The sequence below is a fragment of the Mchenga conophoros genome, linkage group LG9, assembly GCF_057382185.1.
Source record: "Mchenga conophoros isolate Kocher_MC1m ecotype Shallow Benthic linkage group LG9, M_conophoros_male_GT1.1, whole genome shotgun sequence".
Taxonomy (NCBI): Eukaryota; Metazoa; Chordata; class Actinopteri; order Cichliformes; family Cichlidae; genus Mchenga; species Mchenga conophoros.
Window position 1 is genome coordinate 18650709 of NC_140534.1, and position 12342 is coordinate 18663050.

At 42.2% G+C, this 12342-nt stretch overlaps 1 protein-coding gene across 6 annotated transcripts in view; it reads right to left on the reverse strand.

Moving 5' to 3' along the window:
* The window catches only part of arhgap21a (Rho GTPase activating protein 21a), a 101459-nt gene that overhangs the window by 13943 nt on the left and 75174 nt on the right, over window positions 1-12342 (reverse strand). For 3 of the 6 annotated variants that reach the window (XM_085286761.1, XM_085286760.1, XM_085286757.1), the window contains 4 exons: window positions 10563-10586; window positions 7163-9131; window positions 468-614; window positions 275-377 (listed from right to left, as the gene is read on the reverse strand). In XM_085286761.1, the coding sequence (XP_085142887.1) occupies window positions 275-377; window positions 468-614; window positions 7163-9131; window positions 10563-10586 (2243 nt within the window). Of the gene's footprint in view, window positions 1-274; window positions 378-467; window positions 615-7162; window positions 9132-9910; window positions 10154-10562; window positions 10587-12342 lie in introns of those variants that run through there. The other 3 variants (XM_085286759.1, XM_085286762.1, XM_085286758.1) reach the window with 3 other exon arrangements.

Consider the following 12342-nt stretch of genomic DNA (forward strand, 5'->3'; position numbering starts at 1 on the left):
GTACCCATAAATCCATCCACTGCCAATAAGCTTTCCAGAAATGTGACCTAACAAGTGATCAGTAAATTGTTAAAACTCTGCACACAGCTGATGGACCCGCATCGGAGTTAAACCCAGAGGTATGTTTCGCTTTTTGTGCAGCGCCATGTTTTTACTACTAAACTGTAAATAATCTACTAAAACCTGCCTTTGTTTGTCCTGTTTTTTTTAAATACAAGACTGATAGTGGCTGTTTTCACAAGTTTTTACATGCACTGTTGTGAGAGCATCTTACCCTTTGCCTTCTTCCCGGTAGTTATCGAGGCCTTCATCGTACGACTTGGAGCGCTCAGTTTTAGAACCAGAATCTGACTCAATAATTGTGAGACGGAGAGAATCTATTAAAAGAGGGTCACATAATTATTTGAAACTGTCCCTTTCTGCGCCAAATTCAACAGCTGACTAACCCTTTGATATGGAAAACACACCTTGGTCATGTGACAGCTGGCGGCGAATGAGAGGGGACGGAGAAGGGGGGCTGGCTGGGATGGTGGTGATGATGGGAGTTCCAGATATCACGGCTGAGGCGGGGATGTGCGCACTCTCCAGGTCGATGCTCGGACTGGACGGTTCATCTGAGGACAGAAAAGAGGAAACTGAGTTCAGCAAGGCAAGAAAATCATAAAACACTCCCCTGAACATGAAGTATAATAGTCAGAATATATCCGCTAAAAGCTTAAACATACTTAAAAAAGGATCACATGAACACTCAGGCTGGTTTTAAAACATTTCTTAAACAAACTGTAGTAAAATTACAACATGTTAACTAGGTTTTTACCCAAATATTCAACTTTTCATATATTTGACTATTTCACTGGGTGGATCCCTCGGGTTGGTTGCTTGGCTACAGAGTGTCTAACATAAGGACCAGGCTGGCTTTGGAAAACGTAAAATGCGAGCATAAATGTTGGACTTTTAATTGCATTTCTAAGTTTCACAGCTTTTTCTACTAATAAAGATCTCCCCCATTTAAATTCATGCTACACCAAAATAATTAAGTTACAGATTTCTGTAGTTTTACACATTTAATTCTTAAAATGTAAGCTCAAAGAGTGCCGCTGACAGGAGGCTTTTATACAGGTAGCACAACACCTGATCCAGAACTGTAATTAGGATTGGCTTTAAACAACGTGAAAAACTGTGTGCATGTAACCAAAGTAAATGTGCAAACGTATCGTAGCAGTCGTAACCAGATTCCTACTAGCGCCCTGTGCATGGGGCTTGTATTGTAGGCAGCCTGGTAGCTCACCTGGTAGAGCAGATGGTCAGAACCTGCATGCAAAACGGTCACTGGCCAGTTTTGCATAGAGTCAAACTTGCAAAGAAGTCATTAGTAATTCTAGTTTTTCACTGAAGTCCATCTCTTATAAATTATGCAAAGATTCAGTGAAAGTTGTATTTAAATTAGGAACTTCATCATAGATTTTCACTAAGTTTATAATAAGATTTTAAAAGATTTTTTAAAATCACTATTATATTAGGGTAAGAAGTAAAGAAGAACATTTGTGAAACTAATATGAATAAAAGTCAATAATTTATACAGCATAAGAAAAAACATCAAAGACAAAAATCATCATGAAGTTAATAAACTACTGTGACTCAATCAGGCTTGTCACAAATGGCAGGCACATCTATGAGTACAGACACAGGCCACTTATTGTTATGAAGCAGCCTGAGCCCGAGGCTCAGAGAAGACAGACATGGTGATGATTCAGGAAGACCTGACAACAAATCAATGATTACATTAAGTCCTCAAAAGTTCACAATTCAGTTTCAAACTGTTCAAGTCAAAAACATGAGGCTCTTCCAGTGTATGACAGAGGTTGCACAACCACAGGAAAGTGAATACCATTAATGGTACACGGCCATAAAGTGTACAGATAAGCTGACGCTGTCACTTAAAGGGAAGAGAGCTGTGACAAACCAACAATTCCAACCATGGCATAATCATGATCCAAATATGTATTTTCCTAACACAGTTAATCTGCTGGAGATGCTAATCATACCACATCTTTGAAATGTATTCAACTTAACTCAATAGGAGCCATAATACTGCAAATTAGAGCAACATTAACCAAGGTCTACGTCATGTCTGCTGTCTCAACTTGAATAAACATTGCAGCAAACCGCAATAAAAAGCAGCGATAAGACGTACGGAGAGAAGACTACATGATGCAGACAGAGACTCAGTCAGTCAGTCAGCTGATAAGCACTTCAGTCCAGATAAGCTGCTACAACCCCTTTCCTTTAAATACACAGATGCAGTACAGTCAGCTTGCATTATATCATCACAGGCGAGACTGTGTCATAATGAGTGATATGCAATATCTGCAAAGCGGCAAACCCTAAAAACAAATTAGGAGACCGGTACAGCGAACAAGTAGTTGCAGAAATGAATCTTATCAGCGAATATGGTGATGAAGAAAGTAGGGCGAGACCACACCGCGGATATTGTTACTGAAAGCTCTCTTTATAATAGTGCAGAGCACAAGTAAATGGTTCAACCAGAGACTTCAAACTTGTCAGGTCATTGTGGCACACCTGAAGGAAAGAATACCTTTTTCAAATTCTTACAAATTCATCTCCAGAAACGTAACTGTCGCTGTTATTTAACTTGAAAAGTGCCCTGACTACAAAAGACAAATAGCTAAAAAAGAACAACAGCGAAAAGATCTAAAAGACACAATTTCCTTGCAAACTTTCAGTGGTGCCATTTAACGTGAAACATGTGCTCATTGTAGGGTACAGATTCCTGCTGTGAAACCTCTCTTTCCTCAAACCGCAAAGACATCTCCCATGACACTGCAAACCTCATTTCTGCAAGCAAGCCAGATGCCCATTTGCTTTAATCACTTGTTTATATACCTCTAACTCTGTTTCTGGGAAGATGGTGGCAGCCAGCGAGTTTTAACACGTACAATTACAATTTATTTATTTCACTTTCATACATCAAGACTGATTTGGCTTTAAGCAGGAGAACATGCACCTATCCACATCTAGACAACATGTTTGGTGTCTTTTTGTTTCTGGTCAATATAGTAAATACAAGTGTACGTCGTTTCTGTGGGTACAATAAAGTTCTCATAAAACATCTCTACAGATATGACTTTCATATGGTTTTATTTGTGTTCCGTGTGGAAAATAACAGCATAAACTCATTAACCTTCCAGATCTGTTCCAATATATTTACCAAAATCGTTAGAATATAGGCACACTACATAAAAGCAAATGGTGACTCCAATTCAGTCAGAACCACTGTAGTGAAAAAGCCTGTTACTGTATTTCAGTCTGCAGTAATTCATATTATGCTTCAATCACAACTGAAGTACAAATAAGCCTCTACCGCCTTGTGACTAGGAAAAATCGGTGGTTGCCTGGTAACTGCATCGAATTTTTCTGCTGTCACACACCGATGGCAAGCGATTGGGTCACCACTAATGACTGCAAAGCAATTGGACAGGTTGCCTGATGGGAGGCAACCTGTCTCCAAATAATTGCAGCACAGCTTGGACCGACTGCAATCACTCATAGACAGACTGTCACAGGCTTACTAATAGCTAATTTATTGATGCAGACAGATTGCCAACACAGCAATCAATTTACAGCAAAATACATTTCTGTTTAATGTAAATTTCTCTGCATGCACACAATTTTGGATTTTCACCAATTTCTCACAGCTAATCAATAATTATCACAAATAGATTGCACGTTAATGCCAACTTGACCCCAAATTGACTGACAGCTGACTGACTCCACCTTATTGCCGTTTAATTGCCATTGTTGATGCACCAAAGTTGCTTGGAAGACAACAGCTGACTTCCAAGCAACTAGCTCAAAGTCAACAAGATGCCATGTTCATTGCACATGCTGTGGTCTCCAAACATTGGGCAGTATTGCTCTTTTCTGGGGGGTCCCTACCTTCCCGTGGTAGGTAGCACTGTTGTTATCAAGTAACAGGACTGCAAACTGAGCTCAACTTTTTGACTTGTCAGCAATAAAGCTAGTATTTTAAATGAGGCTCATTTCTTCCTCTGAATCTTGGAAATATGTTGTAGTTCTGATTTTCAAAATAAATGCTTGGACTTCAAAGTACAGAATTCACAAACACAAAGTGGATCTAACAAGTAAATACACTGGAGTCTGGGACAAGTCTGCTGTTGCTTGGAGTAATTTAAAGTGAGAGGAAATGGGATAAATAAACAAACTACCCTCCAACTTTCATAGCAAGATAGAATGAATTTACACACTGCCATCAGTTTCTGTAGATTTAAACAGAGGGGATCCAACTAACCTAGATCTTGTCCAAAGTTATTACATGTGGATTTTTTATGTTTTGGCACTCATCCATGAGGGACTCTGGGAAAATCAATGCAAGAAGAAAGATTCCAGCATGCAGGCTCCAGATGCTTCACATCAAGTAAATAACACGTAAATAGTAAATTAATGAGCTTCAAAGTTACTTGTTGGTTGATTTTGTTATCTTTGGGTAAAAACCACGCTAAACCTCTTTCCATCCTCTATTCTCAGCTAAACTAACTCCATGCTGTTGCTTAATATACAGCAGACTGCCATGAGAGTATAAGCAATATCACACTGCCGTCTCATAACATGATAAAAAAAACAACCCCAGATTGTTCTGATTTAAGGCACATTACTGCTATAGCACCAAGATCTCCATCTAATCTTGATCGAAATGCTGTGAACGAGACCATGAGATGTGAGGGCTGCCTCTGTGAAGTGCTGCTGGAAGAGGATGTGATTAATCCCTGCAGGTTCTAGGACACCAGACAGACACAAGAGCTGCTCTCATTGGATGGTAATGAGTCATCAATGAAGACACAACTGAGGATGCAAGGTCGAGTTCAAGCTTGTCAGCCTCTAGAGTTGTACGAGATTTGGAAAGACAGAAGATGCTTCAAACATTACTCAATAATGTCATTCTATAAACACCTCAACGTGTAAATGCAGCTCTCAGCTTCAGTTCATGAGGAAAAACACAGAAAAAAAAGAATCATCAGAAACATGAGCAGACGTGACATATCGCATGTTTTTCTAGTAGTGTATGTTACATTCTGTTCCCTGCAAAAGAAATACATGAAATAAAATAAACTTTTGGCAGGCAGATAATGTACAGCAGTTGTTCCACTTATTGTTTGGAAGCTTACAATGAAATGTAATTGAAGCAGATTGCTGCAGGAATGCTCTCATTTCTCCGCTATGTCATAGTCCATTAGGACGATACGCTTAGGTTTCTTTCTCTGTGCAACACTGGTGGAAATATGAGATGTTTCAGGGAGTGTGTGTGCGTTTATTGACTTGGAAAGCAGCTCTGTGAGTGCGTACGTGTGCATAGTGTGCACCCTGTGTACTTTTTCTGTGCTGCCCTTTCGGATGCCGAAGGATTGTCTGAATATGTCATGCTTACTGGCAGTACCGTGTCACGTTGTCCCAAGTTCAAAATGCTGAACACAAACATTGCTTAACAGCAGCAAAACTTTTTAAAAATTTAAATTTCTACACTGAACAGTGTCCTTTAAAAGGCAGTTTACCACCAAAACACAGGTTAACTGGATTCATTCTTATTCACACTGAGCAAACCTTGCAGGGAATTCCCCCACCTGATTATGCAATAGTATAGCCATGATGACATTTAGACACAATGTATTTCATTGTAGCAGCAAAAGTGGGGCAACAACGGACAAGCTTAAAGTTGATTTTTAATGCATTTTTCTGATGAAATGCTACAGAAACAGGAAGTTCAGACAAATTTTTTATTATAATTATTTGGCTTCCATGGTTTTTGGTTATGGTGATTTTTATTTCCTTTAAACAGGAAGATACTGAAGGCGTGTCTGCATTTTTGTCCTCAGGCAACCAACAGTGGAGAATATCACTCTCACCACCTTAAACTGTGGATTTTGAGATGGGAGTGTCATGTGGAAGGAAAATATGTTTCTCACTTTTCATTTGATATCACTTTAAACTTGGGTTTCTAACTGCTAAATATGGAAATTACATGTGAATTAATTATGAATTAATTACTCTTTTTTTAACATTTAATAAATTACAAACATAACCAAAACATGCATGAGAAGGTATCACTGGGTATTATAGATTTTTAAAAAGATTTTATAAAAACCCAAGGAACCCCTGAAATATAGCTATGAGCAAACCAGAGTGTGAACTCAACAGCCCATTACTGCATGATCATTTCACCTACAGAGAATTAAATATGTCATATGTCTTCATCTATTGATCTATAAGAGTGTGTTAAACTACTGATTGTATTTTTACTGTGAAGTTCTGCCTGTCCTGCAAGATTAATGCCCATTGTCATGCATGGCTAACAGTAGCATTCAACTTTTCGATACAAAGCCTTTTATCTAGACTCAGTATTTACACATATATTATTTCAACACTGAAGCATGTCAGTATTTATTTTATGTAAAACCTCTTTTTATTTAAAAATGAACTTGATCATTTATGACAATTAATTTTAGTCACTTAAGTCAAAAGAAGACAGTTCTTCGCATCCCCAGTTATTTATATTTGGTGGCATGGCTCTAGTCTTTCACCTTTCCATCTTTCCTTGATGCATTCATATGTTGAAAACCTAAGACGGGAGAGTAGCAGCAAGGTCCTCGTATAAAAAGGAGCAGGCATCAATGACCACAGACATTATTTAAGTTAGACACAGCATAAATTGAAGAGGTGGGCAGCAAAGCGGCTTGCAGATGAACAGCAGCGGTAAAGCAGCTTATATAGCTTATATAGCTCACCCTATGTAAAATCAGCCAAATCATTAGCTGATGTGAACTCACACTAAGATCATTTGATCTGTCTATACTAATACTATGCTAAACTCTATGCGTAGTGCCAACAGGTGCCAACAACCATCCTCAAATTAACTGCAGTCTGAATTTTCTGCTTCCAAGTTCTGAATGGGGAAATACAGTTTTACCTAATAAGTAGACATGAAAGCAAGATTGTGCCTGATGATTTGATGGCAGCTTTCTGATAGTTGAAGCTTAAAATGAATTCCAGCAGTACTTTAACAAAACAGACTGTTCTTGTGTCAAATTTGTTGCTATAGAAAGAACATATAAAGATAAGGAGGTCTTACCTATGAAGGGGATTGAATCCAGAGAGTCATCCAAGTTGTTGGATCCGGACTTTTGCCGTGTGTCTCCCAGCCTTCTCAGATGCATCTCCCTGTAGCTGTCACTAGACGTCCAGCACATCGCTGCATCTGCAGAGCCTGCTTTCACTAAGTGTGGTGACTTATGAGTCACTCCTCTCTGGTTGTCGTTAACAGCTATTACATAGGACGGAGGGCGAACATGAGCAGTTCCAGAGTTTTTGTCCCTTCTGAGGACCACAACGGTAGCATCAGGTCCTTCAACACCTTCTGCAAGACTGCCGTTAGTCCATACAAGAGAATTAGCGGAACTAGAGGTTTCTTTGACCTTTGGCTTTTGGGTGACAGCTCCATTACTGGTAGAAGCACTGCCAGCACTTTGTAGTTGTCTCTGCGTGGGCAGTTTAGACGAAGGACCAGAGCAAGAGGAGGATCTGGCTGCTAGCCCCGCCTCTGACCTGCTCTCTATTTTCAGACTGTCAGCCCTGGACCTGAGCTGCAGGTGCAGAGGGGAGGAGTAGCCCATATGGTTGCCCATGATGTTAGCTCTTTGGTCTTTTAGAGGGTCCATGGGTTTAGTGGAAGGTATAGCAGGTGAGGCGTCTGAAATGGCATTTTTGACAGGCAGACGTGACGGCCTCATTATGATGCCATCTGTCCTCGATGGTAGTGCAGAATCTGTTGTACCTTTAGTAAACACAGGAGCTGCTAGAGGCGAGTTGGAAAATCCCTGTCCTTCTTCCTCTTGTCCAGTGAGACTCCTGTTTAGATGAGGTAAAGCCCTCAACTCAGATCCCTGCCTGCTAGCCCTGGCTTCCTCTCCCTGACCCAGCTGAAGCCTGTCCTCCACTCCCAACCTGTCTCCAGAGAGACGCCCACCTAGCTCTCCGGGATGCTGACCCAGGTAATCACAAGACCGAGCACGAGGTTTGGTGACTCCTGTTGGGGTTGAGAAAGGCAGAGCATCCTGTGAAGCGCTACGAGGCCAGTTCCTAGTTGTTATCGTCCTCTCTGCCCCGCCTCCTAGCCTCTCCTGGGAGGCGCTGCGTAAAGGAGCTGTCACTGCAGCACCTTGACTACCTGTATCCACCCCACGGTCACTGGATGCACTCCTGCGTCTAACCTGGGATTCCAGTGCCCCTCTCTGACTGGCAACGGGAGGAGATGTTGTTCGTTGCTGGGTGTAGACAGAACTAGAACTGGAAGCTGCACGCAAGGTGTCCAAGCGTTCCTGGATGGTGCGGCAGCCATAACTGTGCAGTCTTTTGGCATCAATATAGTCCTTATAGGTGGTGTAGTTTTTCCAGTCAATGTTCTGGTGAGGGGAGGTGGAGGGAGCTGTGGGAGAGGGTGAGTAGTGGTTGGCGCTGGGTGAGATGGCAGTGGAGAACGTGTCCTGCGAGGCCCGTCCAGGTGGAGATAAGGTGTCAGGATAGATTCCAGGTCTAGAAGTTGAGGAAGGGGGGTAGACTGGCATTTCTGTGGTGCGTGAGGAGGGGTACTGTAACTGAGCGCTCCCAGGGACTGAGGGAATAAGGGGTCTTGGTCGGGCCGAGCCAGAATCTGTTGTAGGACCATACCGGTTTTCCTCAGTCCTGTGGCTGGGTCCAGCCCGGGCCACCCGAGACCCCCTCTCGATCTGATCAGGGGGCACTGTCCTCACATTGTCATTACAGACACACACCACTGTCTGAGACTTTGACGTCTGCTGGGGAGGAGAAGGAGGAACAGGAATTTCCACCCGATAGCTCTTCTCTGTGGCGCCCCCTCGCCTCCCTGGTCCTTGAACTGGCCCTCTGGGAGTCTCAGTGACAGTGACAGGCTCTGATGACTGAGCCATGCCTGCAGCCTTGACTTCTATCCGTGGGTAACATATGGGAGGGGGCTCAGGGATATTCTGGGCATTTCCGCTGTATGCCTCATTTCCTTTGAGGTATGCATCCTGGGAATACGCCTGCAAGAGATTATAAGAAATTATATCACTTTGGTTGCAGAGAGGTTTAAGAGCTAAACCAATCCCATCACATCCACAGAGATCAACCTAACCAGAGAACAGATATTTTAAACTCTCTTAAAGGACAAGCATGGAGTGGGAAGTGCTGTAGAGTTGACACAACAACACTTGACACAAATATAACTGGTGCAGACGCATTTCCAAAAATATCCAAGAATACAAAGAGTGGGATATCCATTTTTGCCCTGTCATCTCATTTCTCAAGCAGTATTGCTAAAGATGCATTTACAACCACATCTCATATTACACCTCCACTGCCATTTCAGCCACAATAGCATGTTCCTATAGAAATACTACATCTGCAGTACAAAAACATTGTAGCTCAAGTTACAAAACTGGAGAAGAGCTCGTAATCCACAAGTGTCATTTATTGACAGGAGTCTTTGTATGAGCTGACAAGATTATCAGAAAGTCAAACACTGCTGCATACCCACAGCAAACTGGACGTGACAGATGGGACAACTGGATTGATCCCGTCTATACCACTAAATGAATAGCACGCCATTTCTTCAAATCAAACACAGCTCTGCTCAAAGTTTCTCAATTCTTTTTCTAGGAGACGGCAAACAAATGTTGCAGCCTAAACTCCTCTGTAAAAAAAGAAACAAGTGGGAAAAGGAGGCTGCCAGAGAGGGCAATAAGTAGAGAAAGAAAGCTGGAAAATCCAGAATAAACCCTCAGAGTCTGAGTGAGGATTAATCTGGCAGGGGCTTACCCACCTTTGGTACCGAAGAGTGTGCCCTGAGGCATGAGGAGAGGGTGAACGGGGGTCTCCTCTGTCTGCCGTTGGCAGCTAACGTTACTTCTGTCAGCATGGCTTCACAATTCTACAGTCACTGAAGCCACCGAGGTACTTTCCGTGATAAAAAGTTAAAGAAAAACACTTTGTTTTGCCACAGATGGCGTCAGGAAAAAACTCCCGGCTGCATACTGAACAGACTGTATTTCCACATCCTTTCAGCACAGACGTTCTTGAGAAAATGAAAGGGAGAGAGTTGTGGCGTTGGACTTTAATCGATTGCACTCTACCTGAGGTGTCAGATTACAGCTGCATTAACAGTAACAGCACTACCTCAGCTGCCGGGTGCCTCCCTCTGAAACTACGTTCAATCCAAGAGAAGTCAATTTCCTCACCGTGGAAAGCACAGAGGGAAATTTAGAAGGTCTGTTGACAGACGATTTCAGGGCATTTGTTTATCCTTTAAACACATCTTTCCCGTCCTACCCTTAACCTACTTATCAGGGTAAGAGAAAAACACCCTGCTCTACCTGTCCTACCACTGCAAACACAATCTCAAGACAAGGGGAGATCTTTCATAAGAGGTGAAGGAAAGTGGAAGATGAGAAGATTAGTATGATTTCCCTTCTTACCAGAGCAGTGATATCCCTGGAAAACTGCAGTCCACAGGTTAGATAAATGGAAGCAGAGAGAGAAAAAAGGAAATAAAGAGAGTAAACAGGTAAGAATAAAGAGATAAAGAGGTACCAACGATAGACTTCGGCAAAAGCTAAAAATACATCTCGCTGTAGGAAGGCTGAACAGAGGCATCACGGTCAGTCAAAGTGGAAAAATAAGAATTGAAAAGAGCGCAGCTGCCCATTTGGTGTTCGTCTTAGACCTGAATACCTTCCTGAGCCTCGTTGTTTGTCCCCATTATTTCGTCCCCTCACCTTCCTCCGCCTCCACCACACAGCACAGTCGCTGTCAGAACACACTGGCAAATATATTCTGCTGGCTTTTTCTCCTTCTACATACTCTGCATTTCTTCCCTTTGCTCTGTCACTCTCACCTGCTCACTGTGGTAACGCCCCTCCCTTGCCCTTCCTCGCCGGCTCCTGGAGCATTTCGTCGCCCTTGTGTGTTACACTCTCTCCACACTTGCCTCTTTCCTCGTCTTCCCTCTGATCTGTCAGATGCTGCACTGTCAGATTTTTTTTTTTTTTTTTTTTTTTGCTCTTTTGGGTGAGCACCCTTACTTGCCTGATCTGCACCAGCTTCCGCCTTGTAAACAGAGCACTGAGGGGAGTCAGCTGACTGCAGCTGCACTCCCTCCGGTTAGGACTCAGTATCTCCCAAAACATATTTACTGGTACTTGTGTTGCCGCTTCAAGCTCCTTTTATCTTATGGAAACAATATTAGATCGAGTCTTCTCAATCTTGTCAATATGAGCTCCACATGAATACCAGAAATTTCATATATTTCCGTTTTATGGGATAGAATCTAATGCACAAGATCAAATATTAAATATGGAATGAGAACTATGAGCTTGTTTATTCACATTTCACTTTTATGTGGGGGCTCATTCTAGATTTTAAATAGGTCAGATTGTTGTGAACTGTACATTAAAATGGTGAAATTAACTCTGATTGTTGTTTTCCTCCATGAGGAGAAACAGCTAATTGCTTCCTTTGAATCCCTTGTGAGCTCTGATTCATTCCAAAAGGCCAAAAGCAACTTTCTGTGGCTTTTTGGTGAGCTGAGGCCAAACTAACAAGCTATGTGAGGAATTTAGCAACACGGTGGGATCTGACTCAGCTCTCTGCTTCAACGGTGATTTTCCCAAGCAGAGGTGAGAAACGTGTGGCGACTGGTTTGACACGGCTTTGCAATGTTATCGTCTGGGGTGCTCTGGACCCTGACTGATGCCGTATGCTGGTTGTTTGCGTCACTGAGCTCCTCAGGCTGATCGGTATAAACTCGCGGAGCTGCGGCACGAAACCCGGCTAGGCGGCGTTCCTATTTGCTGGTTTTACTCCTGGCTTTTTGAAAACTAGCCCACCCACATGGGACAATCAATACAAGCTTTAAGTATAAGAACAACCCTTAAGAAACACTGCATAGAGTGGGTGGTTAAACATTGACTCAACACTGGAATGATTACTAGAGTTCCTCCACAGTGGATTAATCATGTGACTACAAACTGCAGCCTGTAAATCCCTGCTAGTCTTGACTAGCTAGCCATAATCAGACGTTAACGACACATTTTTCTCATTATAAGATGTTTTCTCCTGATGCTCAAATTGATGTAAATATTTGTTTTATTTAAAAACGTAAATAAAATAATAAATTATGGTGTAATTGTCATTAATACTGTACTGTGGCGCCATATGACATCTGAGGTCATCATACTTGGTAAACCCTAACACAAC